Raw genomic sequence first — 26,673 nt, 5'->3', positions numbered from 1 at the left:
CAGTTCTAATTGTTGCTTCTTGACCTGCATATAGGTTTCTCAGGAGACAGGTGAGATGGTCTGGTATTATCTTTTTAAGAATTTTTCCAGTTTGTTGTGATCCACACAGTCAAAGGAGTAGTAGTCAATGAAGCAGAAGTAGATTTTTTTTTTTTTTTTGGAATTCCCTTGCTTTCTCTATGATCCAGCAAAGGTTAGCAGTTTGAGCTCTGATTCCTCTGTCTTTTCTAAACCCAGCTTGTAGATCTAGAGGTTCTTAGTTCACATATTGCTGAAGCCTAGCTTGAAGGATTTTGAGCATAACCTTGCTAGTATGTGAAATGAGCCCAAGTGTACGGTAGTTTGAACGTTCTTTGGCATTGCCCTTCTTTGGGATTGGAATGAAAACTGACCTTTTCCTGTCCTGTGGCCACTGCCTAGTTTTCCAAATTTACTGACGTATCGACTGCAGCATTTTAACAGCATTATCTTCTAAGATTTTAAATATCTCCTCACACCTGGAATTCCATCATTTTCACTAGCTTTGTTTGTAGTAATGCTTCCTGAGGCCCACTTGATGTCAGACTCCAGGATGTCTGGCTGTAGGTGAAAGATCAAACCATCATGGTTATCAGGGTCATTAAGATCTTTTTTGTATAGGTCTTCTGTGTATTCTTGCCACCTCTTCTTAATCTTGTCTGCTTCTGTTAGATCCTTACTGTTTCTGTCCTTTATCGTGCCCATCCTTGCATGAAATGTTCCCTTGATATATCCAATTTTCTTAAAGAGATCTCTAGTCTTTCCTGTTCTGTTGTTTTCCTCTACTTTGCATTGTTCATTTAAGAAGACCTTCTTATCTCTCCTTGCTATTCTCTGCAACTCTGCATTAAGTTGGGTTTATCTTTCCCTTTCTCCCTTGCCTTTTGCTTCTCTTCTTTCCTCAGCTATTTGTAAAGCCTCTTCAGACAAGCATTTTGCCTTCTTACTTTTTCTTGGGGATGGTTTTGGTCACCACCTCCTGTACAGGTTACAAACCTCCGTCCACCCTCAGTCCTTCAAGCACTCTGTCTACCAGATCTAATCCCTTGAATCTATTCATCACCTCTGCTGTATAATCACAAGGATTTGATTTAGGTCCTATTTGAATGGCCTAGTGGTTTTCCCTACTTTATTCAATTTAAGCCTGAATTTTGCAATAAGGAGCTCATAATCTGAGCCACAGGCAGCTCCAGGTCTTGTTTTTACTGACTGTATAGAGCTTTTCTATGTTTGTCTACAGAGAATATATAATCAATCTGATTTGGGTGTTGACCATCTGGTGATGTCCATGTATAGAGCTGTCTCTTAGGTTCTTAGAAAAGGGTCTTTTCCTATGACCAGTGTGTGCTCTTGACAAAACTGTTAGCCTTTGCCCTGCTTAATTTTGTAGTTGAAGGCCAAACTTGCCTGTAATCCAGGTCTCTCTTGACTTCCTACTTTTATATTCCACCCCTATACTGAAAAGGAGATCTTTTTGTGTTAGTTCTAGAAGGTGTTGTAGGTCTTTATAGAACTGGTCAGCTTCAGCTTCCTCAGCATCAGTGGTTAGGGCATAGACTTGGATTACTGTGATGTTGAATGGTTTACTTTGGAAACAAGCCAAGATCATGCTGTTGTCTATGAGGTTGCACCCAAGTACTGCATTTCGGGCTCTTTGTAGACTATGAGGGCTACTCTGTTTCTTCTAAGGAATTGGTTATCTGAATTAAATTCACTCATTCCCATCCATTTTAGTTCACTGATTCCTAAGATGTCGATGTTGAGTCTTGCAATCTCCTAGACATTTTCTCATTAACTAATTTAATTGCCATACGACTCTATACGAACAGTACTATGATTTTGCCCATTTTCTGAGGCATGGAGCGGGCGCAGGGTCACATAGCCAGTGACTGGTGGAGCTGGTTCAGCCCAGGCCCTCTGGCTCCCAGCTTTCCTACTGTTATTTAACAAATGATTTTCCTTAAATCATTTCACTATTTTTACTCTTTTATGTCCAGTGAAGGATTAACTTTTCACATCACAGACTTGAGACCATAACTAAGTGTTTTAATGTACTGACAAATAAATACAAAACTATAAAGTAGAAAAATGTTCATCCATCTACCACTTAAAACCTGGCTGCCTCCAGTGGTCCACAGCACATGCTTTGAGAACTGCTATTCTAGCAGATGCTCCCACTGAGCAGACACGTGGCCTGGGCCTGGGATGCGAGGCCAGTAGGAGGGGCAGGTCTCACCCACCCTCTGTAGCCTCAGAGTCAATACTCAGAACAGTAGCTAACCCAGCCCGGTTGGTGGGTGTGATTCGGGCTGTTAGTGCTCAGGCTGGCAGGTCAGAGGGGAGAGGGCTTTGAGCCGGGGTTAGGCAGAGGGACACATATCTGTGAGTGACAGGCATCTCCTCTTCCCAGGGGACAAACGCTTCGAGTGTGCCCAGTGTCAGAAGCGCTTCATGAGGAGTGACCACCTCACCAAGCATTACAAGACCCACCTGGTCACGAAGAACTTGTAAGGCCAACTGAGGCAGAGGCCCCACAGATGCAGACCTGCCTGGGCCTCTGACAGAAAGGAGGCCCACGCTGTCATGGGCCCGCCTCAACCCCCGTTCCTATTGTGCGACTGTCCCCACAGGAAGGGGCTCTGCTGCCCCATATGCACCTCCTTCTGAAGCCCCTTGGCTCCGCCCTGGCCCTCCCCTCTCACCACAAGCTCCTGGCCTGCCCAAACCATGGACACTGGCCATGCCCAATGAGACGTTCTAAATCAGGACGAGTGGGAACCCTTATTTCCAAAGGAAAAACATGAATTTCACTCCGTCGAGGAGCAAAGTGAGCCCCCTCCCCCCAACACTGCCGGAGTCGCATCGTGCCATCCCCCCTCCCTCTCCTGTACCTCCCTGGCCCCCTCGGCCACTGCGGGCGCCTGGACGTCCGGGGCCCTGCACCCAGGGCTCCACTGGCAGCCAGTCCGCCTCCACTCCACACGCCCCACCCCACCCTGACTCTCCTCCAGCACATTCCAACTTTCTATTTAAAAGTAAAGCTACCCACCCACTCCCTGATCCCCCTTTTTCTATGGAGAGCGTTGCCTTATACTCTACTTCCGATGATGAACACTGTGTAGTGTGTGTGCTTTAAAGACGTTTATTTAATTGCTCCCTTCTTCCTGTCCTTGCTACTCACCTCCCCCATGCCTGCTTTTAGTTTAGGGTTTTTGGGGGGCAATGATGAGCATATGAATTTTTTTTCTCACTTTAGCAATTCTCTTTTCTAAATGACACAGCATTTCAACTCAAATCTGGATTCAGATGAAACACCTTCCCATCCTGAACCTCCTCCCTCTCCCCATCATCTCCCCAACCCTGACCAGCCCGAGCCCTACTTGTGTACAGTGTATATTGTATAATAGACAATTGTGTCTACTACATGTTTAAAAACATATTGCTTGTTATTTTTGAGGCTTTTAAATTAAAACAAAAATCCAACTTTATTTTTAGTTGTAACTGCTTGAGGTATGTTTTATGAATTAAGTGACAGATTTGTTATCCTTTATTAACGATGTACTTTGTTGGTCAGCGCTGGGCTGACAAAAATTTTTTCTTGCTAATAAATTTAGTTGCCTGAGGCAAAATCTGCAACTTGGCAATGCAGCTTCCTTTGTCTTTTCCCTGGTAGCAGGGAATCCTGAGAAGGGAGCCCTGGTCTCTTCAGAGCAATCCACACTGGGACCAGGGTGGGGCCTTGCCCTTCTGCCCTTGGCAAATCCAGGACGCAGCCCAGAAAGGGCCTCAGCCACATGGACCTGGCTTTGGCACAAGCCCCCAGACCACCTGGTGGGACTCCAGAGGGCTGGGCTTGGTGCAGGAGTTTCTGCTTTGTTTTGCCTGGTTTTGCCCAGATCAAAGCAGGCAGACTCTGTCCACAGGCTCAAGTCAATAGCAATGCCTTCCTTACCAGCATGTGAATTCCTCCACTCAACTCTCCAACCCCTGGAGGAGAGCTTTGGCCTCCGAGCCCGTTAATAAGAAGCTTGGGAGAGAAACCCAAAAGGACTTCACCTCAGTCACTTGCAGAAGGCTAAAGAATCTGGAGAAAACAATTCCACAAGACCCCTTCCCAGAGTGGAGGGCCAGGCCAGAACCCAGCTCGAGAGAGAACCCTGGCCACAGATTCTGTTTTTCTTCTATCCCCTCACCCCAGCACCCCAGGGAAGGCAGCAGGCTAATTTTGGTTTTTACTGCAGATCTGAATTTTTGGAGGGGTGGGGATGGGGCAAGGCTATGAGGAGATCTGGCCTCGTGATGGTAGGCAGGCTGAGATTAGAGCCAGTTCAGTACCTGTGTTTAAACCTAGGAAGGGCCTGAAGAGCATCTGGCCTGAAGGAGAAGAGACAAGTTGTTCTCAAGCATATAGAGAACGGTATGTGCTCTTCTTATATCAACAATTCCTCGTAACCAGCCTCAGAAGGATCCAGCCATGGTAGCGTTCTGTGCAGGAGTGGCAGGGCTCGCTTGGAGCTCTCCACCCCCTTAACTCAGTTTCCTCTGCCACCAGCAGCCTGCATTTTTGCAAGCAAACACCTTGTCTTTAGAGCCTGAACACCCTCAAATCAGCTGAAGAAATAAAAAGATGCATCACAGGTTTTTCTGCCCTGATGACTTCTTTATTAAGGTAGGGAGGCCCGTCCAACAAGCATACTTAAGCCCTTTGAGTGATACCAGACCCACTACTGACATCCCTGACATGAAGCCTCCTACCTAGCCCAGCAGCCCCACCTCTCATCGCTGCACTGGCAGGAGGCAGAAGACATGAGGTATATTCATCCACTCTCAAGCATGGAGTGTGTGACCAGAAAGCTGCCTTACTGTCTTCTGGATTGGGACTGGCGGAAAGAAGGGGAATGTTAACAACTGATCTCTTTCTGCCACATGTTCCCCACCGGCTTTGCTCTCAGGCACAAAGAACTACCCTTTCCTGGGAACTGTGGTTTATGCTTCAAGGGTGGAAGCTGACCTGACTCCTCGGCATCCTTTGGAAATGAGGTGCCAGTCCCTAACGGGCAGAACAGCATGCTGTCACTCAGGGTTTCCCTTCTCCAGTGAGACACATACCTGATCATCTCTACCTCCTATGGGATGCCTGAGTTAGAAGGGGAGCAGGAAGATGTATTCTGCCTGGCATGGCTAATGGCCTGAGGAAAGAACAGAGAGACCCAGTGGTAATTAGGCCTCATCTGCTTCAATCTATCCCTTACTGAGACTTAAGAGTTGCAGGGGTGGGAAAAAAAAAAAAAGAGTTGCAGGGGTGGGGACTGTTAGAGTGATGCAGCCCAAGCTCACTCCAGGCCAGAGGCCTCCCCAGGACACCTGATTGGCCCTGGTTGAAAATGACACCCCCATCAGGCCACCCCCAGCAGCGTGAGAGTGGGGGTCACACAGTCGGAGTTCCCCGCCCAGGGTCCAGTGCTCCAAGGCCACCTCTCTTGTCTGTTCAGTGATGCTCAATGCTGCAGCTCACCCATCCCAGATACTAGGATTATGAGGCTGAATAAAAGGGGTCTGGGAAAGACGCTCCTCTCCTGAAGGCACTTCGGGCACGATTTTTTCCTAACTAAACCAGCAAGTAGACCTCAGGCATCCTTCAAACTACTAAGCCCATCTTGACAATTACCCTTTGAGGCCCCGCACTTGAGTTTAATGATGGGAGCCACCTGCAGCAGCTCAGGTCACTGGACCCATCAGGGGCTCGTGGCCGAGGTCTAGATGGTGGTGGATTCAGGGAATCTAACCTGGGGGTCAGGGACCTTTTGTGATCTGACCAAGGTCTCTGGGTCTGGGAACTGCTACTCAAGGAACTGCAATAATCTCAGGACAGGTGACAGTTGGGTTTCCTAGTGAAGGGGCCCTCAGGGAGTAGAAGAGCAGGAAGTGAGCCTGGGAGGATGGAATAAAGAATAGAAGTGTGGGTGAAAAGAAAGCAAAGAATGGAGGGAGAAGCAGAGAATCGGCTTGGAGAGGAGCATCAGATACCTGCTCACTGGGATCCTGGGCAAGAGGAAATAAATGACCACAGGTCAGGCCAAGACAATTGACCAGGAGTCCTTAAATAAAACTAAGGAGCCACAAGGTCATGTCCTTTGGGCCTGCTGAGACCCCATCAGGCCTCCTCCCGCTCCTGTGGCTCACTCAGTGCTGGGCCTAAGATAGACGCCCCAGAGCTCACTCAGCCTTGGAAACCTTAACATCCCTCCAGTCCTACCATATGCCCAAAACCCCAAGCTCCACTCACCAGGTTCAGAGAAGCTTAAGAAAAGCAGATTATGCATAAATATTACACATTAGCATTTCCTGGCTGGGATTGTGAGAAGGAGCCGGGGACATTAAGGAGTCCTTCCCATGAAGGAGCTTCTCATGGGGTACACATATGAAAACGAAGGGACATATTTGGGAAGCAGCCCGTGAGCACGTGAAAAGGATCACATGAGGGGTTAACCCCATAACCGCAAGTGGGACACTTGGGTAAGGGTTAGCCTCCTTGCACCCCGCTCTGGGTCCCCTGGTAACCACACTCAGGGTTCAGGCATCTGCCAGCAGAGCACCAAGTACCCCTCTGTGCGTTCTGAGGCTCCAGGCTGAGTTCACCCAAGGCCGGGCCAGAGAATTCCTGAGATTTGGGTCCCCAGTAAACCTGGGGTTGGTTTCAGCCTGCTGTTGGTTCCCTGGAAAGCTGGGGGCTGTACTGCACAAGCATCATTAACTCCTCCAGGTTCCCCTCCCTTCCCAGACATTCTCATCCTTCGCTGTGGCTTCAAGTGCCACCTTGGAGGCTCATGACACCTAAACCATCCCATCAGTCTAGACCTCTCCCCCAGCTTCAGAAGGGCTTTTTCAACCTGACCACACGTGGTTGTCCCATAAACCCTCACACTCAACAGGCCTGATGGCGACTTCATCTTTCCCTGAAACCTCTGCTCCAACATGCCCTCACTTTAAAGAATAGCACCTTCCCTGGTGGCTCAGACGGTAAGGCGTCTGTCTACAATGTGGGAGACCCGGGTTCAATCCCTGGGTTGGGAAGATCCTCTGGAGAAGGAAATGGCAACCCACTCCAGTACTCTTGCCTGGAAAATCCCATGGATGGAGGAGCATGGTAGGCTACAGTCCATGGGGTCGCAAAGAGTTGGACACGACTGAGCAATTTCACTTTCACTCACCGCCCAGCTCACCTAAAGGCATCCTGCTGAGCTAAATCGTTCCTCTCCACTTCATACCTCCCAAACTCAGGCATCAGGCTCCCCACTCCCAGCTCTAGCTTAGAGAACAGCATCTCCCAATGTCTCCCTGCCACTGCCTCACCCTCCTTTGCCCATCACCTACTGGTAACCAGAGCCACGTCCCCAAACAAAAATCCAGCCACCAAGATGTAACTGAAATGTATAATTTAATCAAACAATTAGACTAAAAATGGTGATTTAGGAACATAAATGCAAAAGCATTTATGCATTTATGAAAACAGGCAAGAAATAATAGGCAATAGAAAATAGGCAATAGAAAACAGGCAAGGCATAGTCCCCAAACAATGTCTCCAACGTTTTGCTGCATATTGAGAAACTGGGGTGTCTCTGTACAATGCAGTATTGCAATATAGCTTCTATTCATTAAAGACCTCCAAGAAAAGATTAGTAAATGTACAAAGTTGGGGGGTGGTAAGCAAAATATTTAAGAAAAGCAGTAAAAAAGAAATTCATTTCTCCCAAGCAGTCAAACCCCTTGCTTGGGGTCACAGGAGGAGCAGCACCCACAGCGGGCATCATGTCCCCACTGTGGTTTGCACTGCAGGGCCCCTTTGTGATCTAGACACCAAATTCCACTAGGCAGAAAAGCATAATACAAGCCTACTGATTATCTTCAAGACAAAGGGGAAATATAAAAAGGCAACAAGTTTAAAAAAAAAAAAAAGGGCAACTAGTTGTAAATTTCCTCACTAACAGCCAAGGATGGAAGAGGCTGTCAGAATCTAGTACTTTTTCGTGCTACCTGGCCTTAAAAAACTAGGAATTAGACACCCTGGTTCGACAGCAGCACAGGATGAAAACTGAGAAGAGATATCTAAAGCTGGCCCTTGCCACCTGTCTGATCTTTAGCTGTCACCTAGCCCCTGCCTCCTTGCCTGGCCTGTTTTCTCACTACCTTGCTCTGGCAGTATCACACTCAAGTTACTCCCTCTTCCTGGAATGACTGTTCTTTCCCCATCTGGAGAACACTTACTCATTAAGACAAATCAAACGTCTGTTCCCTTTATGAAGCCTTTCCCAACTGCATAACCCTTGGAGACCACGTTCTCATTTTTGCTCCCTTTACCTTGCAGATACATCTGTTAAACTTCCTGTAAATCCTCAGTTTACAGATCTGTCTCCCCCTATAGAGTGTAAGCTCCCTGTGGGCAGGAACCATGCACCTTTATCTTCATATTCTCAGACCTAGCTCAGTGCCTGGTCTTTAACACATGTCTTCCCCACTACACTGAGCCCTTGGCTTTTAAATTTTAAGCAAGTCATTCAAATGATCCTAGTCTTCGTGCCCCAGAATCTGGGCCCAGGGTCGCATAACCCAGCAGTGCTAAGAGTGTAGCCCCATGAACAAAATCATGTGAGCTGAAGAGTACTAATCACTGCTTATCCAGGTTCAAATGCAGGGAGGAGGGAAGCAATGGTCATATGTGGAAGAACAATCTCAACAAGAAAGAAAGTCCAGTCACCTCTCTCTCAGTTGTGTCAATAGAGAAAAATGATGGCCACACAAAAAAATTTCAACCAGTGGAGAATCCATTGATCAACATCATTAAACCTTGAGATGAATTATTTCTTTGCAGCAAAATTGTCTTCCAGATGCCATTTGGCTCAAGCTACGAGCACGTAATAAAGAATGACAGTCATCTAATGCAGGGCTTAATGAAGCTTGGCAGTAATGCAAACACCTGGGCAGGGCAGGGACATTCCCCTTACCTGACACAGGCCTGGGGTGCCTGCCTAAAAGGCTCTTGCAGCTCCCCCTCTTGATGTTCAGGAAGGACTACAGAGAGGCCTTGACCCTAGGCTGCCCAGCCAAGTCAAAGCTGGAATGGGCACTGGCAAGTGTCCTATTACTCAGCCCCTAGTCCACAGCCTGGAAGTGACTTTGCATGGCAACCTGCTCCCCTGTGCCTTTAATTATGGTTGGTGACTCCAACTACCTAGAAGGGGCAAAATGTGAAAAAGGAGAAACAACAAAGAGAGAGGTGGCCCTGGAGCGGTGGGGCAATCTTTCCATCTACTGGAACACTGGGTAGTATGAGCTCTGGGGCAACCACAAAAGAGGAAACCATGAGGAAAGGGAGGAGCATGCTCTGACCTGCATTACAGAAATGAGGCTGGAGAGCAGCAGTTCAGAGCTGAAAGAGGAAGATGGTTCTCATCTGGGATAGTTTGATCCCACATTTCCCTCTTCCCCTTTCCCATCAGGCCATCTGCTTTCTTACCCATAGTCTCCTCCTGACCCAACTGATCCTCCCAGACACCAGAGTACCTCCCCATACTCACACACTATATACACACGCCTATCCCACGAGACCCGAAGTCACATTTCAGCCTCTCCCACTCTCGAGCCCAAATTTCATCCCCCCACCAGATCGCCCCTTTCTGTGTCTCCACTACACTTTGCCTCAGAGTCTGGCCCCTAATTCCATTTTCCGTTTGTCCTTTGCAGACCGCCAATCTCTAAGCTAGCCTTCGGGCATCTGCTAGAGGGGGGCCTCTTAATACTGACTATCTCCACAAGCCCCCAGGGGCTCATCCCTTGCCCCTCCCGCCTGGGCCGCTGCAGTCCCTATACCTTTAACAAACCTCCACGTGCGTGTTAACCTCGGTGACAGCATTTCCTTGTCTCTTTGCTCCCGCCCCGGGAGGCGCCGTCCATTGGCTGCCGGGTTCCTCTGTTCTTGTTCTAATTGGCCTCGCTCCTGGAAAACTCCAACCAATGGCCTCTCCGCTCCCGGCTGCCTCCACCGACTCTGGCTTCCCATTGGCTCCCAGTGGCTCGGAGGACTTAGGCTGTCGGCCTGGCTTGGTGACTGATAAATTCTTCCTTGCCGGGAGACTCCCCGGCTAAGATACTGGTTCCGAACGCAACGGAACCCAGCGCGGAGCCACGCCGAGTCACGTGGCCAGCGGCCTCATGATATTCTGGCTGCGGAGCGTCATCGTGACGTTTGGGCGACCTGCCGAGTGGCCCCGCTGCCTCCGCCACCTCTGCAGCCGCGGTGCTGCCATGGACCTGGGACCGATGCGCAAGACTTACCGCGGGGACCCAGAGGTGCCGCTGCCCTGCAGGGCCTCCGCAGTCATCTCCCGAGGGGAGGGGCATGGAAGGGATCCTCTGGGGTTTCTGATCCACCTCTTGGGGCTCGGGGTTACCCTATGGGAGAAGCGGGGGTTCAAAGACAATCAATGGGGGAGGGTTTCTGGAGAAACCAGGATGAAGGTGGACTCCAGAGGCAGCTCGTTATAGTCACTCAGGGCGCTCATTCGGGAGTTGCCTGGAAGGAATCCTGCCGGTCGTTGGGCGCACTTCTAGGGCGGTTTACTCACTTCTCTGGGTCTCAGTTTCCTCACTTCACAAGTAATATCACTGACCTCACGGGGATGTTATGGACTTTGATATTTGTAAAATACCTCTGCTGTTCAGTCGACAAGTTGCGTCAGACTCTTTGCAACCCCATGGACTGCACGGGGCTAGGCTTCCCTGCCCTTTAGTATCTCCCAAAATTTGCTCAGGTTCATGTTCATTGAGTCGGTGATGCTATCTAACCATCTCATCCTTTGCTGCCCTCTTCTTTTGCCCACTTTCTCATTTTGCCTTCAATCTTTCCAGCATCAGGATCTTTCCCAATGAGTCGACTGTTTGCATCAGGTGGCCAAAGTAGTAAAGCTAGTATAGTGCCTGTTGCTGCTGCTGCCCCTAAGTCGCTTCAGTCGTGTCAGACTTTGTGCGACCCCATAAACGGCAGCCCACCAGGCTCCCCCGTCCCTGGGATTCTCCAGGCAAGAACACTGGAGTGGGTTGCCATTTCCTTCTCCGGTGCATGAAAGTGAAAAGTGAAAGTGAAATCACTCAGTCGTGTCCCACTCTTAGCGACCCCATGGACTGCAGCCTACCAGGCTCCTCCGTCCATGGGATTTTCCAGGCAAGAGTACTGGAGTGGGTGCCATTGCCTTCTCCCGAGAAAAGTGCCTAGAACAGTGATAATCAGCTTGTTTAGTCACCAGTTGTCTCCAACTCTGCGACCCCATGAACTGAAGCCCACCAGGTTCCTCTGTCTATGGAATTTCCCAGGCAGAAATACTGAAGTGGATTGCCACTTCCTTGTCCAGGGGATCTTCCCAACCCAGGGATTAGAACATGTGTCTCCTGGATTGGCAGGCAGATTCTTTACCACTGAGCCACTTGGAAAGCTTATGTTTGTTGTTGTTGTTGTTTTTAAATGTAACTAGTTAATTTATTTTGTCTATTTTTGGTTGCTCTGGGTCTTCCTTGGGCAAAGGCTTCTCTCACTGGGGAGCGTGGGGCTCTAGGTGTGCGGTTTTCCCATAGCTGCAGGCCATGGGCTTAGTGGCTGCCCCCCGGCATGTGGGATCTTCCCAGACTAGGGATCAAAACCCAGCGCCCTGCATTGGCAGGTGGGTTTTAAACCACTGGACCCCAGGAAGTCAATAAATGTTTGATAAATAAATAACACTTTGAGGAGGAGGAATAACTTACCTAGGGGTGCAGGAGAAAGCTCCTGGATCTTCTTTTTCTTTCCTCAGATGAGAAACCAAGAGAACTATTTTGGAATTAGGGCCCAGAGCCTGGTTACCAAATCTAGTTACGTGTGAACATTTCCAGAAATGCTTGTGAAACATGCAGTTTTTCATTAAATCTCAGACTTGTTAGGGGAACCACTGACCCAAACTGCCCACCCAGGCCAGGCCCCAAAGTAACCACTTGCATGAGTTATCTTAAACCAGAGGTCCTGGGAAAGAACCTGGAACTAACAAGCTAACACCAACTAGAAGAATTGAGAAAGGTCAAAAGGAGAGAGGAGACAGTCTGTATGTCCTACCCATCTCCCAGAATCCTTCTGACTGGAATCCATCTTGGCTGAGCAACGTGCGTGCCACCAGGAAGGACCCTGAGTCAGAATGATTGGCCAGAGACAACCCAGAAACCAACAGCATCACCATGAAACATGATTGTAAGCCATGTGGCAGAGCAGTCCTCCTGGGTTCCCTTCCCCTGCTGCTTGCCACCCGGGCCCTCCGTCCCAATAAAGTCTTGTTTTGGCAACAAGTGTACCTCCTTGGACAATTCATTTCTGAGTGTCAGACAAGAGCCCGCCCTCAGGCCCTGGAAGGGGTCCCCCTTTCTGCAATTGACCTGCTGAATGAGAATTTACTGGGTGGAGCCCAGGAGTTTTTTTTTTTTTTTTAGGCTTCCCAGGTAATAGGTTTGACACCCGTGATATGAAACCCTGATTTGTCAAGTTATTCACCATTTTGTACCTGTTTTCTCACCTATAAGATGAGGCTAACAGAACCTTCCTGGGGATGGGTTTTTGTTATGAGGACTAAATGAGTTAACACTTGAAAAGTGCCTAGAACAGAGCCATGTATACAGTAGACACTCCATGTGTTTGTAAAATGAAATAAAACTCTCCCTTCCCAGGCATTTGAGGAGACTCATCTGACCTCCCTGGACCCTGTGAAGCAGTTTGCTGCCTGGTTCGAGGAGGCTGTTCAGTGTCCTGACATAATGGAAGCCAACGCCATGTGTCTGGCTACGTGTACAAGGTAGGCATAGCCGTGGGCCCTTCTGTAGGTGGGTGCAGATGAAGTAGCAAACTTAGGAAGCTCTCAGTTTGATGGATGACAACTTTATGACTAGTTCTATTATTAACATGCTGTGTGGCCTCAGGCAAGTAATTTGTCCTCTCTGGGCCTCGGTGTCCTTACCTGTAAACCAAAGATTAGACTTGACTCAATTCCATTTAGTGATAAAACGTAGTGCCTCATTCATCTCTGCCCTTGATGCTTCCACCTCCCAGTACACACACCCTTGTCTCCCTCAGCTCCCAGTCTCCCCAGTTCCCATCTGGGGAGGTAGATCTCCATAAAGCCATCTCCCTCTCTTAAAATCTAGCACAGTGCTGGTTTGTATCATTCATTTGACAGTCAGTCATAAATCCCTTGAGACATCTCTTGTATTAGCCTCTTATTCAACTCTTCTTCCCCTCCTCACTAAAGTATAAGGCTTTGGAGCCAAGGCTCTTGTACTGTGCCCCTGGATACCCCCCGAGCTAGTCTGCTTGGGCCACCTTAACAGAGACTGGTGGCGTAACAGAAACTTGTTTTCTCACAGGTCTGGAGGCCAGAAGTCCAAAATCAAGGTGCTATCAGAGTTGGTTTCGAGTTGGTTTCTAGCAAAGCCTCTCTAGAGTCCTGGCTTACAGATGGCTGCCTTTCTGCTGTGTTCTCGAATGGCCTTCCCTTTGTGTATGCAGGGAGAGAGGGAGTTCTCTGGTGTCTCTTCCTTTTCTTATAAGGACACCAGTCCTACTGGATTAAAGTCCCACTCTTAGGATCTCATTTAACCTTAATCATTCCCTAAAGGTCCCATCTCCACATACAGTCACATTGTGGGTGAGGGCTTCAAAAATGTTAGTGGAACCCAGTTCAGTCCATTATAGGGCCCTAGGCAATGGTGTCATGCTTGCATCTCTGGGACAAATTCCCGTGGGCAGCTTGAGTGCCCAGAGAGTGCAGAATAAGGGGGCACAGGTGTAGGGGTGCTCAGACATCCTGTGGGGAGGGTCTCTCACCATAGTGCTCTGCTCTTTGCCCCAGAGATGGGAAACCGTCTGCCCGCATGGTGCTGTTGAAGGGCTTTGGCAAGGATGGCTTCCGCTTCTTCACTAACTTCGAGAGTCGAAAGGGAAAAGAGCTGGTGAGGGTTCACGGTAAACCCTTCCTGGGCCTGCAGGGTCCAGCCCTGGCTTCTTGGTCGCCTACTCATGCCACCCCTGCCCGAGTCCACTTGCCAGCCATGCTCAGGCACTGTCCTGACTAGAGGCCTTTGCACTTGCCTTCTCTCTGCTGTGAATGAGGGCAAGCTTTAAGCACCTCCACCTCCCTAGCTGTTTATCTGAGTAGCTCCTATTTCTTCGGGTCTCAGCCCCCACGTCACCTCCTCACGGAAGCCTCTGGATTCCCAGGCTGAGCCAGCCCCTCTCACTTTGGTCACTATAATTTACAAATTTCCTTTCTGCCATTGTTTTAGTTTCTAACTGCGTGTATTTGGGGGATTATGTGATTAATGTTTATGTCCTCTGCTAAATGGTAAGCTCCGTGGGGGCGGGGCTGCTTCTGAGATGTCTCTGTTAAACCCCCAGCACCTCTCCTGGTGTTGAGCACAGAGCTGGCACTTCGTATACGTTCAGTTAATGAATCTAAAATGAGTAGCTCTCCCCCAAGTCCAGTGCAGTCAAATGTGCATTTCAGAGGATTTGCAAATCTGTGGGTGAGAGAAATGGCAAGCCTCACTTTGGAGTCCCTCTGGCTGAGGTTTTCAGCGCAGGTCTTCCATTGACTCTGTGAACCTGGGAGTGTTAGTGAACCTCTCTGAGCCTATCTCCACGCCTGTAAAAGTAGGCCCACCTTTGGGGACTTAACAAGATGCTACAGTGAATGCATCTGCAGTGGGCCTGCGCGGTGCAGACCCCCTAGCTTCCCCCTGTGCCCAGGCCTCCTCTCTGCTGTCCTGATGACCGTCTGTGGATTCTCTTCCATTTCCAGGACTCGAATCCCTTTGCTTCCCTTGTCTTCTACTGGGAGCCCCTGCACCGTCAGGTGAGTGAGCATTCCTGGGACAGCCGGGGGTGGACTGGAGGTAGGAGGGGCGTGAGTTTATGGATGGACCTGGTGAAGGTCCCCAGGCTGCGTAAACATCCTGCCTTTCAGATGACTCTCACTTAGCTGGGCTACCTGGAGTCAGGTGCAATGGGGCAGTGGATAAAGAGAAGAACAAAGAAGACTGGAGCCAGTGCTGGTCGGGAAGGCAGGTGGCCTTGAATGCTATCTAACCAGGGCCATCCCTGGGCAGGTCCGTGTGGAGGGGCCCGTGAAGAAGCTGCCTGAGGAGGAGGCTGAATGCTACTTCCACTCCCGCCCCAAAAGCAGCCAGATTGGGGCTGTGGTCAGTCACCAGAGTTCCGTGATCCCGGATCGGGAGGTGAGTGGGGCTTTCTCCTTAGTCCTTTGAGTGGTGGGTGCCTTGGCTCAGCCCCAGAGGCTGTCCCCAGGGGATGCCAGGGCCCTCTCTCTCCAGAAAAGTGAAATGGATAGTCTCCCTGGGGAATGTGAATATGGGGAGCAGGGGTCAGGCCTCCTGTGTCTGTCTGACCCTCCTGTTGAACTGTGCCCCCGAAGGTCACCTGTGTCCCCAGCACCTGGCACGGAGCACAGGCCCTGTAAGTGGTGATTAAATGAATCACTGACTGAGTCTGGCCCTTCCTTCATTTCCTTCCCCTGGACAGTATCTGAGAAAGAAAAATAAGGAACTGGAGCAACTCTACCAGGAACAAGAGGTGCCAAAGCCAAAATACTGGTGAGTGATATGGGGGGGTCACCTAGAAAGGGACACTGGGACCCTCATGCTTCCTTGAAGCCATGCTTGGAATTACAGATATACTCGTCCCTGGAAACCCTTGTCAGATGCATGCCAGCAGCTTCCTTCACGGGACCCTGGGATGGCGTGGAGGGTGGTGAGGGTTGCCTGGCTAGAAAAATGCAGAGCACCAAACCGTCTACTTCTCCTTGTAGGGGTGGCTACATCCTGTACCCACAGGTGATGGAGTTCTGGCAGGGCCAAACCAACCGCCTGCATGACCGGATCGTCTTTCGACGAGGCCTACTAACCGGAGACTCCCCTCTGGGGCCCATGACCCACCGAGGCGAGGAAGACTGGGTCTATGAGAGACTTGCGCCCTGACTCCCAATCTGTTGGCACTGAGTGGAGCTGGAGCCAGTGCCCCAGAGAGGGTATGGGATGTGGGGCCAGACCCTTCTAAACTCAACCCATTTCCCTTCCTGCCTCTTATATTCAGGGCCCTTCAGTGTTTACCCTTGGAATTCTCCGTAGTCAGCTAGTCTAGTGGAGTTTAACAGTGGCACAGACCATCACAAATGGAAAATCTCGGGACTAGCTCCCTGTAGGAGTGGGGCTGGTGTGACAGGGGGTGCGGCCCAGCAGTCTTGTCTGTTGTCACATGACAAGAGTCTGACCAGAGCCCATTGGTCCCAGCAGAAGCACCCGAGGCAATCTAGCCAATCGGTTTTTCTTTTCTTTCATATTTAAAATTTGGAATCTAGAGACTCAGAGCATAGGAGCTGTTATAGCCAAGTAAATAATGGTGGCCTAGAAACAGCAACTTCTGGCTGCTGCTCTTGCAATTCTCTGAACGATCCACGGATCCCTACTTCTCACACCTGGGGTTGTCCAATTCCTCCTTCTACCTCAGAAAACCCATTGTCTGTAAAAAAAAAGAGAGATTTATTTTTTCTTGGCTTAAACCAAGTCAGAATTGATGCGCTTATAACAAACCTTAACTAACTCATTTACTAATAGGATATTTTTAAACCTCTTACCCAACTGATAGCTGCCCTCCATTATCTGAAGAAGGGCAATATGGAAAAGAGACTAAATTTATTCTCTGTAGCTCTAAAGGACCCATAGGTGGAAGTTAGATGAAGTTAGATTTCATCTCAATATGGGAAGAAATTTCAAACAATTGGAGCTGCCTAAGAGGGAGTAGGTTAGTTAGTGAGTGTTCTTTCCCTGTCAGACAGGAGTTTTGTAGAAGGAACTCATGCTAGTACCTGTGGGTCAGGAAGATTCTCATCAGGCCTTACTTTCCATATTTGTTTATAAAAACTCAATGTATGTGAGGGCTTTCCAGGTGGTACTAGTGGTAAAGAACCCACCTGCCAGTGCAGGAGATGTAAGAGATGTAGGTTCAATCCCTGGATCTGGAAGAGCCCCTGGAGGAGGGCATGGCAACCCACTCTAGTATTCTTGCCTGGAGAATGCGATGGACGGAGGAGCCTGGTGGGCTACCGTCCATAGGGTCGCAAAGGGTCAGACACGACTAAAGTGACTTAGCACAGCACATATGTACCTGAAATACATATATACATACATTTATATGTATTTCACTTTCCAGATATAAAATTAAATAATAGAGCTTGTACTTTTCTGACACACATCCCTTTACCTCCCTTCCACCCCTACTGATGATGACTCCTAGGTCACTGGTTTTCACTGGAATTACCCAGGAGCTTTAAAAACCCTGCTGCTCAGTCCCACTCTCAGAGGTGATTTGACCAGTGTGAGTGCAGCCTGGACTTGGGGACATTTCAAAGGTCCTTGGGAATTCTGTGTAGCCAAGGTTGAGAGCCCCTGTTAATAGATCCTTGCTACTTGCATTGGGCTTCTCTTGTAGCTCAGGTGGTAAAGAATCCGTCTGCAATGCAGGAGACCTGGGCTTGATCCCTGGGTTGGGAAGATCCCTTGAAGAAGGGAAAGGCTACCCACTCCAGTATTCTGGCCTGGAGAATCCCATGGACTATATAGTCCATGGGGTCAAAAAGAGTCAGACATGACTGAGCGACTTTGATTCACTTGCAGTGTAGTCCACAGGCCAGCACCTTTGGCTTCCCTTGGGAGCCTACCCCAGACCCATTGAATCCCACACTGCTTTAAACAGGACCACCCCTGCTTCCAGGTAACCAGATTAGCCTCAACCTCTAAACCAACCACTTCTGCAGCTGGATTCTTCGGTAGCATTTGGCTGAGGCCTGTGCTGAGCTATAGTCTTCTTCGAGCACAAGTCTGGTGACCAGGGGTAACGTGGATGAGTAGCCTCCAGGCTGCGGAGAGGAGCCAGGCTGGGCAAATGTTTGCTGTGACTAAGCCAGGATCAGAGAACTGACTGTTTGCATACATTGGCCATTGAGCTTGCAACTCTGTAAACCGCTTCATTCCACTGTATGGGTGTGTGCTTTGGCATCTGTTACTGACTGCCTCCTCCAAGAGCGGCCCTCTGGGTGTTGACCACCCCCAACCCCCACGGGCTTCCTTAAGCCAGGGTGCAGGAAGGCACAGTGCTAGCCTTGTGGCCACTTGCAGGAGAGGGGCTGGAGTGCCCTTCTCTACGTTGTCCTGTTATGTTATGGGGTCTGTGTATATCCCCTGCTTTGAGCCTGGTCTCAGCTGTTCCTTTCCTTTCCTCTGTCTGACAGTCCCTGTGCCAAGTCTAAAATAAAAGTTCATCAGCCATGGATGATGTAAATATTCAATCTAGCCTGGTCTCGTCCCCCGCCCCTCCCCCATGTTTGAGGGGAGTTGAAGAATTTAAGCGACTCCTCGTACCTTAAGCTTCTCCACTTGGGGAGGTTGGGTGTCCAGCAGGGGGAGCCCGATGCCCAGGGTTGGCCCCTTCTAGGCAGCACAGGCCAGTTCTAGTTGGCCCCTCCTGCCCCCCTTTCCCCTCTTGGGTCCCGTCCCAGTGAAACTGTGGTCAATAACCGTGGCCTCTCCCGCTCCTGCTCATATTTTCATATTTGCACTCGTGCTTCCTCCTCCTCTGGCCTGGTGAACACTTGCGGCTGCCTGGGCACTGACTTCCTGGGCAGCCAGGTCTCCTTTGGCTCTTATTGCCTGCCCCCAGCCCGTCCGTCCATCCCTTAACTTAGGATATGTGTGGAGTTTTCGTGGGAGATTCTGTGGCCATCACTTTGGGGCCGTGGAGTGGAGTGGCATGCACAGGGTTGAGGAACCCACAGACCCTCTCACCTAAGAGAGAAGATAGTGGCCTGGTGGTTGCCCGTATGAGACAGAAGCACAGGTCAGTGGCCTGGGGCCCAGCCTCTCACCCCTCCCCACCCCTTGCCTCAGGGAACCTCAGGATGGCTGAAGCGGGAGGTCCCTATGGTTTGGGGTCTCACCCTTGAAGCTGGTTGGCTTTTCCTCACTGGTTCCAGATTCTGGGCGGCCCCCTCAGAGGATGCTCGCCTCCCAGGACCGCAAGGCCCAGGCATGACCCTCTCTCCCCACCTTCCCACTGCAGAAGGTGACTGTACTCCTTTCCTTGTTCTGAGCCTCAGTTTCCCTTCCCTGTTGTTGTTCATTTGCTCTGTCCTGTCTGACTTTTTTGCAACCCCATGGACTGCAGCATGTCAGGCTTCCCTTCCCTAAGCAGATAAAAACCCAGGGGGAAGGGGGCTGTGTGGTGCAGCAGCCATATGCACAGATCTGGCCTCAGTCCGAGCTCTGCCACTAGGAACCCCTGACCCAGGTCTGGTGACTTGATCTCTTAAGCCTCAGCTAATGCAGCTGGAAAACTAGAAAACGGTGGTAATGACAGCACCTATGATGAGAGGCTTACAGGAGGAACTTCGTGGGGTACTCACCACAGAGCTGGCTGATTATAAACCCTCTGAGTATCAGGTGCTAACTCTGGGCAGAGCTGCAGTCGGCGGAAAGTCAGCTCCTCCATGGGAGGCTTTATGGACTGAATGATTGTGGGGACCCTAGAAAGTTCCATGTGGTGGGGCGGGATGGGGAAGAGGCTTGGGGGAAGGCCATACACCTGAGCCCACCTTCCCTCCCTCCAGTCCCTGGGCTCCCTCCCTCTTCTTCAGAGTTGCCTGTGGCCTGGGTGAGGCCAGCTAACAAAGGCCCCCTTTGTACAGGTCTGTTTGTTTTGGTAAATGTCCTGAGTAACCTCCCTGGGGTGGCCCAGCAGCCTGTGAGGAGCTGACCTGGAAGCCACAGAATCACATTGTTTAGTTGTCACCTTGGTCTCTTTCTGTTCCCACCATGAGCTCCAGAGATTTGGCCAATTTTTTCCCAGTTCTCAGCTCCTGGGGCTTGAGGAGGGTCTAGACCTAACAGCATAGGGAGTAAGCTCTCTCTTCATCCTTAAACGGAAGCATGAGCTGTGGTGGAGTTCCTTCATAAAAGAGAGGAAAGGAAACCGATATGCATTAGGCACAGACGTAGGACTACTTATGGGTCATGTGATACTGACCATGTACATGTGCTAAGTCACTTCAGTCATGTCTGACTCTTTGCGACCCTTTGGACTGTAGCCCTCCAGGCTGCTCTGTCCCTGGGATTCTCCAGGCAAAAATCCTGGAGTGGGTTGTCATGCCCTCCTGCAGGGGATCTTCCCAATCCAGGGAAGATCCAGGGATCAAACCTGCATCTCCTATGACTCCTGCATTGCAGGTGGATTCTTTACCAGTGAGCCACCAGGGAAGCTTATACTGGCCATGGTCTGTGAAATAGATATTAGTACAGCCCCTTTTACAGAAGAGGAAGCTGAGGCTCAGAGGAGATTTTGTTTTTGTTTTTTAATGTTCCCCAAATCACCCAGCTGCTAAAGGAGGAACCAGAATTTGAATCTGGATCCCAAACTAAACCCCTGAGATTTGGGGGTCAGTCACCAGAGGTCTGCTCCATTCTCTTAGAGCACCTGAAAGGCCTTTCTGTTGCTGAGGTATAACTAGCTCCTTCCTTTGCGCTCTCCATCTCCAGATGCTAAGATGGCTTGGTGGTGAAGTTAATGCCCCGTGCACTAACTATATTTTTTCACCTGGGGACCTTTCCTGATGCTCAAAAGGAATAGTTTGAACACAAAGTAAAAAAGAGTAAAGTCATGAAAAACAGCATTTCAGTAAATGTAAGACAAGAGCATACATAGGTTCTCTGCTTTTGCAGCATTGTTTATTACAAAAAGAAACCTACAATTTTTTTTCTTTTTAACAAAATTCAAGGCTCCAGTACTCATCTCTGGAGCTGATCCATCTTAAATACTAGTAGGGATAGGAGGGCTCCTGCCAGAACTTCCCACCCCCGTTCCAAGTTTGGACCCAAGGGGCTGTGTACTTTCCCTTTGAGGGTGCATGCAGAACTTGTGGGGTCCCTGGTCCCGCCTTCCGCAGCACCTCCTAGGGAGTGCCAGGGTCCCCTCCCCCTTCACACCTGGGGACAAAGTTCCAGGAAGTTTCTCACTTGAGTTAGGAGGTGAACTCAAGTTCATCATCTCCACCTCAGCTCCAGGAAACCACCCCCATCACGTGGCTTCTGGAAAATGCACTCAGAATTGATCCAGAGAATAATCACAGGTAGAGAAAGTAGAGGGAGCAGTAATTTAAACTCACCCTTGACCCTGTGCCCCGGCAGGGGGTGAGGTCTGTCCGGATCCCCTGCTCTGTTCCTTCCACGCCCACCTCCCTGCTGGCGCTGCCAGTGCTTCCAGGAGGGCTGTCCTTCCCAAGTGGGACTTTTCAACCTTGAACTGAAGTGCCTTTGTATGTGGTAGGGGAGGGCAGGAGGACCTGGGATCTCTCAGGCCTTCCAGAAAGCCAGAGCACATAAATACAAACCTAAAACCAGACATTTCCTGCCAGCAGGCATCAAGTCCCCCCACGGCTTCAGCTGTGGCCAAAGAGGCCAGCGTGGCAAGCTCCTGTCTCAGACCCAGCTGATGGCAGGGAGCGGGAAGGTGCTAGCGTCCTCCTCGGCCCCCTTCACTGTCCTTTGCCCTCCCTGTCATCAAAGAGGCTGGGGTTCTCCGCCAATGAGGCTCGGACCTTTTTCTTCTCCTTGAAGCGGCCTGAGTTGGAGACTTTGACGTGCTTGCCCTTGGTGTTCTTGTCCACAATCTTCTCCAAGCAGGTGTTAAAGTTGCTGTTGGGGTTCCCACTGTCAGGCCTCGGGGGCTCCGCACCACCCTCACTCTGGGTGTAGGTGTCAGGGATCTCATACAGCACTTTGGGAGTGGATTTCTTTTTCCTCAGGAAGGTCAGCTTCCACCAACCAACTTCGGTCATGGCGTTCCCAGACCTGAGGGTGGGGCTTCCTGCAGGAGCAGGGGATGTAGAGAAAGGGGTCAGTGGGGAGAAGGGGTAGGGGCCTTGGAGCAGCCCTTTCTAGTCTCCCAACCGGGTTTGAAAGAATTGAAGGTGGGGCCAAGTGAACCCAGGATTCAGGTAAGCGATGCAATCCTTTTGATGAACATGAGGAGAGACAAGGGTCTGGGGAAGAGGCGGTCAAGAAAACATCCATGGGGGAGCCATCTGAGCCAGGCGTACGGGACAGTGGGACAGCTACACCGCTGCCAGACAGCTTGACACTCCAGGCCCCTTGGGGCTGCAGGAGAGTGAATAGCTTGCCAGGTCATAGAGCAACTAGGCCTTGGCCACCTTCCCAAACTCTTCCCGCTATGCCTCCAGGCCCTGCTGCCAGGACCAGACAGGTGATCACCTGGTATCAGACAGACAGAAATACCCTATGCATTTTCTTTGGAATTCATTATAAAATTAAACAGGATTTGTGATGTTCAGAGTAATTTGGACTTCCCAGTGGTCACCACTGGGGCTGAGGAAGCAGCTGGGGTTTTTATAAGAGAGAGAAACATCAGGCTGGGAGTGGGAAGTCCCAAGAACTATTCCAGCCTCATGACCTCTGGCAAGGTACATCTTTGGACCTTATGTCCACCTGTCCTTTCCAGACCTAACGTTGAGCCCTAATGTTAATCCTTGCCCACAAGGTAGACATGCTTTGCAAAGTAAAACTTATTGAGGGGTGGTTCCCTTTGCCCATACAGCTTCCATAAAGACAGGAGTTCGACGGAAACCTGAACATTTGAAAGGAGGTTTGGTGGGGCCAAGAGGTACATGTGGGGTCTGGTTATCACAGGCTGGACCCTCCATAAGGGTATCCCATGAGAGGTGGGGCAGGGTTCTGAAATCCAAGCTTCTCCACTGACAACATGATGTGTCCTGACACAGTAGTGGCCTCACCTTTCACTAGTCCATGAAGTTGCTGCCTGAGCTGGTGGAAGTTTTGGCAGATGAAGTTATCTGGACACAAGAAAAAGAGAGTATAGGCTAGAGATATTAAGATCAATGAAAGAGCAGGCAGAGTGATGAGAAATGGAAACATCTTTGGGCCTGGAGAGGTTGGTGGTCTGATTTTCAGAACTCTGTGGTACTGTTGCAGGGAGAAGTCAATTCTGGCTCCATGTTGAAACTGTTTCCTTGACTTGCTTTCCATTGCTTTTGTTATTATACTCCTACATAATGGCCTGTCTCAGAGAATCCTGCCCCTCTGCCTGACTGTTACACTAAAGTGCCTTTGCTCAGAACCCTGTCCACCCATAGACGGCAGGAAGGAAGAAACTAACACATCCCCCTGCCTAAGGCTTGCCATTCTAGGAGATATTTGCAAAATTAATGGCCTTTTTACTTTGTTTCCTCCTCCCTGCCATCTCTGATCCATAAAAGAACCTGGCATTCAGACCCTGAAAAGATGGTTATTTTGAAACATTAGTCTGCCATCTTCTTGGTCAGCTGGCTTTCTGAATAAAATTGTATTCCTTGCCTCAACACCTCATCTCTCTGATTCATTGGCCTGTCACGTAGAGAGCACAGCGAGCCTGGAGTTGGTATCAGTGTGAGCTGTGCAGGTCCTGAGGAGGAGGGTGCAATAGCCCCAGCACATCAGAAAGCTAGATGATCAACCAGCCCAAGGTCAGGCAAATATATCACCTACTTTTAAAAACTGATGGTCTTAACTACATTTTCTAAAAAGACCTGAAGAAATATGACAAATGATTAATATTGGTTTTCTTTAGGTAGTAGGAATATGGGATGTTTTCTCCTCTTTCTCTCTACATATATATATATATATATATATATATAAATTTTTTATTTTATTATTTTGATTCCCAGATTTTCCATAATGAGTCTGGAGTTTTTTTTAGAGGGGGAGCAGGTCAAATTCATAAATAATGAAAGAGGGACTTGTTGGCAGTCCAGTGGTTAAGACTCCGTTCTTCCAATGCAGAGGGCATGGGTTTGATTTCTGGTCAGCAAACTAAGATCCTACATGCTGTGTGGTTCAGCCAAAAAAGTATTTAAAAAGAAAAAGAAAGAAATGAAAACAGGATGCTGACCTAAGCTTGAAATGAACTGAGTGCCTGCATCCGTGGCCTCCTTGCTGTGGTTGTCCCCTGGCCCTGCATATATCCATCCACTTGCCCAGAGCAAGGGGGTTCCTCCCCACCTCTCTGTCCAGGAAGCAGATCCCACTTTGCCAGCTCTGTCCCTCGAGCTGAGCTCAAGAAGCAAGAAAATCCCAAGGAGATCTAGTGCAGCTCCCACTTAGAAAGTGAAGGAGGGGTAAGTGGTCAGGTAAATACTTTCAGGGCACCCTGGAGAGGTGAGTGCACCAAGGAGACAGCCTGAGAGCTTTGCTTTGGCAGCCTGCCCCACCTGGGCTTAGCACAGCCTTGCACAGAACTTGGTGTTCCAGAATAGGTTTCTGGAAGGAGCCTTGGGGAGGGCCAGGAAGGAGGGTCAGGGTGCTTGCTTGGCCTATGGGTGCCCCAGTCACCACCTGGTCTGGGGCAAAGCCCACAACCCCACCACGGCCCATCTGGGACTGCTAAGGAACTTGGGGAATGGAGGATTCAGCTCCTGAAACAACAGTAACCACCAAACTGCCTTGCTCCATGAGAGTACCCACTGCTTGTGCCACTTAAAATATATCACTTTAACAGGTCTCTGAACTTGGCATTCATGGGTCTTAACTCTCCTTGGAGTAAAGGGAGCCACTTGTCAGAAAACCACAGAAAGAGGTCAGAGTAGCCCTTGGGCCCTGCCCTGGAGCCTCCACCATGGCACCAAAGTATTGGTGCCTTTGGCTCCTGGCCTTGAATTCTGGTCTCTCCAAAATACTCTCTGCTAGGCCTTGCTGTCCCTTCTGTCCAGGAGGACATGACACACCAGTAAGCAGGTGTTTAGCCCTTTAAGCAAGGCAAATCTATGGAAATCTGAATGTGCAGAACAGATACATTAGAGGACTATTCTTTGTTTTTCAAAACAAGGGGGCTACAAGATTCTTTTAAATAGTGAGCTACCTCAAGATTGTGTAAAATCTGATTTGTTTTAGGAAAAAAATGTGACACAACAGTCAAACTTCCCCGATATCCAAAGTTGGAAAAAGCCAGAGGCCAACAGTAGCATGCCCACGCGTAGTCACAGGAGGCTAGAGGGACCTGGGGGAGGGGATGTACTTGGAATTTTGAACAGACTCAGCAGCTGGTGATATACCTGCTTTTGCAGGGCCTGAGCAGGCGCACTGAGGGCAAGGCCCTTGCCCCGGGGACTTGCAATCCATCGGATGATAGAAATCAGCCCTGAAGATGCAAGTTACACCTCCACTGTTTGCACAGCTCAGGAATCCACACGGCCTCACAGGATAGCCTACCACCCTGTGCCTATGGTGGTTAGCACCCTGGCATGCATGTGGGCACCCCAGGACAGCTCCCACCATGCCAGCTGGGTTCTGTGAACTGCCCTAAGGGCCTTGCCAGACAGGGTTGGGCTCCTTCTGAGCTGGAACAAGTTAACCATTGACTGGGGTGGAGGTGGAAGGCTGGAGGCATGGGTGGGGGGTGGGGGTGGGGTTGAAGGGGTGAGTCGCCTTCCTGCAGTAAGACAAAACTCAGAACCTCTATTCCTTGCATCTCTGCATGGCCCCTGTGGTACTTCTCCACTCTGTGTGACACTCAGGTACCGTGGAGAGGACAGGGATATATATTCCTACCAGACAGCCAGAAACATCCTCCAGCGGGGGAGGGGGTAGCAGGTGGTAAGCTCCTGTCCAGCAAGAGTTAACAGATCACTGCTCTGGAGTAAAACTTTTCCAGAAGGAGCTCTGTTGGAGGCCTGGATTGACTCCAAGAAGCCAGTGGGATGAGTCGAGCTCTGCCTGCCCACCTAGAGATGGGAGTCGGCATGCCCGGGCCCCCTTCCCAGCTGGGCGTATCAGCCATGGAAGCAGAACTGAGCCCCCAGACAGAGGTCCATGCCTTGGTTTCCCCTCCCGCCCACCCTCTACCGGTACCTGTGAGCCCGACTGCTGGGAGGCTGGAGGCGAGAGCTTCCCTAGAGAAGGAGCTGAGTGCAGGAGCTGCGCCCCGGGAGACTGGGGGAGGTGGGGGTGCCTCCGGACTGCCGCACCGGGCAAGGCTCAGGCTGGGAGAGCTGGGTAGGAGCAGCTGTGAAGCAGGTGCGGAGAAACAGGTGCAGGACGGTACCTGCTCCGCTGTGGCTCCGGGAGTCAAGGTGAACCTGAAACCCAGCCCCTCCCGGCTAAGTAAACAGAGGCTGGCTCAGCTGATGAATATTCATTACCCCAGAAATCCAATCCCAGCGCCCCTGCACCCACCCAGAAGACAGGGTCCTCCAAGGACCGCCTGGCCAGGAAGAAGAAACCCCAAGGGAAGTCAGGGGTGAGGAGAACCCGGGAGCCTCTCGCCTCATTCTGCCACTCTCAGGGGCCTGTTTGCACCCCAGCCATAACTGAGGTCATCCCTACCTGTTCCATGCCCCAAAGAGGCCAGACCCCTCTCCAGCATGAACTGCCACCTAGACTTTACCCCAGGCACAATCCAGAAAGGGTTAAGGGCCGCTGCTCCGGCGGCTGGCGGGAGAAACGGGAGCACCCAGCTGC

The 26,673-nt window shown here is 50.2% G+C and overlaps 3 protein-coding genes across 10 annotated transcripts in view; 2 read left to right on the top strand and 1 right to left on the bottom strand.

Moving 5' to 3' along the window:
- SP2 (Sp2 transcription factor) overlaps window positions 1-3,506 on the top strand; it is a 46,880-nt gene extending 43,374 nt beyond the window's left edge. For all 5 annotated transcript variants that reach the window (XM_061391530.1, XM_061391528.1, XM_061391527.1 and 2 more), the window contains one exon: window positions 2,429-3,506. In XM_061391530.1, the coding sequence (XP_061247514.1) occupies window positions 2,429-2,529 (101 nt within the window). In that variant the 3' untranslated portion in view covers window positions 2,530-3,506. The remainder of the gene's footprint in view (window positions 1-2,428) is intronic.
- Window positions 3,507-10,082: 6,576 nt separating this feature from the next.
- On the top strand, window positions 10,083-18,443 carry PNPO (pyridoxamine 5'-phosphate oxidase). Its single transcript, XM_061391534.1, has 7 exons — window positions 10,083-10,365; window positions 12,757-12,881; window positions 13,935-14,034; window positions 14,883-14,936; window positions 15,190-15,318; window positions 15,623-15,693; window positions 15,909-18,443. The coding sequence occupies exons 1-7, from the start codon at window positions 10,228-10,230 to the stop codon at window positions 16,075-16,077; spliced, it is 786 nt and encodes a 261-aa protein (XP_061247518.1). The 5' UTR covers window positions 10,083-10,227; the 3' UTR covers window positions 16,078-18,443.
- PRR15L (proline rich 15 like) lies at window positions 17,566-26,673 on the bottom strand. Of its 4 annotated transcripts, XM_061391537.1 has the most exons (3): window positions 26,539-26,673; window positions 22,956-23,015; window positions 17,566-22,012 (listed from the first exon to the last, which is right to left on the bottom strand). In XM_061391537.1, the coding sequence occupies exons 1-3, from the start codon at window positions 26,576-26,578 to the stop codon at window positions 21,681-21,683; spliced, it is 432 nt and encodes a 143-aa protein (XP_061247521.1). In that variant the 5' UTR covers window positions 26,579-26,673; the 3' UTR covers window positions 17,566-21,680. The 4 variants fall into 4 exon arrangements, with proteins under 4 accessions (XP_061247521.1, XP_061247522.1, XP_061247523.1 ...); XM_061391538.1 differs by lacking the exon at window positions 22,956-23,015 and having other exon boundaries at window positions 26,539-26,667; XM_061391539.1 differs by lacking the exons at window positions 22,956-23,015; window positions 26,539-26,673 and adding an exon at window positions 26,065-26,300.

The sequence above is a fragment of the Bos javanicus genome, chromosome 19 (assembly GCF_032452875.1).
Source record: "Bos javanicus breed banteng chromosome 19, ARS-OSU_banteng_1.0, whole genome shotgun sequence".
NCBI classification, from domain to species: domain Eukaryota; kingdom Metazoa; phylum Chordata; class Mammalia; order Artiodactyla; family Bovidae; genus Bos; species Bos javanicus.
The sequence above is the reverse complement of the archived record's forward strand: the minus strand, read 5'-3'. Positions and strand labels throughout refer to the sequence as shown.

Excerpts from the sequence above, each read along its gene's own strand:
- PNPO (XM_061391534.1), top strand. The coding sequence starts at position 10,228 with ATGATATTCTGGCTGCGGAGCGTCATCGTGACGTTTGGGCGACCTGCC. Across the intron at positions 14,035-14,882 it reads GTCGAAAGGGAAAAGAGCTG|GACTCGAATCCCTTTGCTTC; the intron begins GTGAGGGTTCAC and ends TTCCATTTCCAG. Across the intron at positions 14,937-15,189 it reads GGGAGCCCCTGCACCGTCAG|GTCCGTGTGGAGGGGCCCGT; the intron begins GTGAGTGAGCAT and ends ATCCCTGGGCAG.
- PRR15L (XM_061391536.1), bottom strand. The coding sequence starts at position 23,208 with ATGGAAAGCAAGTCAAGGAAACAGTTTCAACATGGAGCCAGAATTGAC. Across the intron at positions 22,013-22,955 it reads ACTTCATGGACTAGTGAAAG|GAAGCCCCACCCTCAGGTCT; the intron begins GTGAGGCCACTA and ends CTGCTCCTGCAG.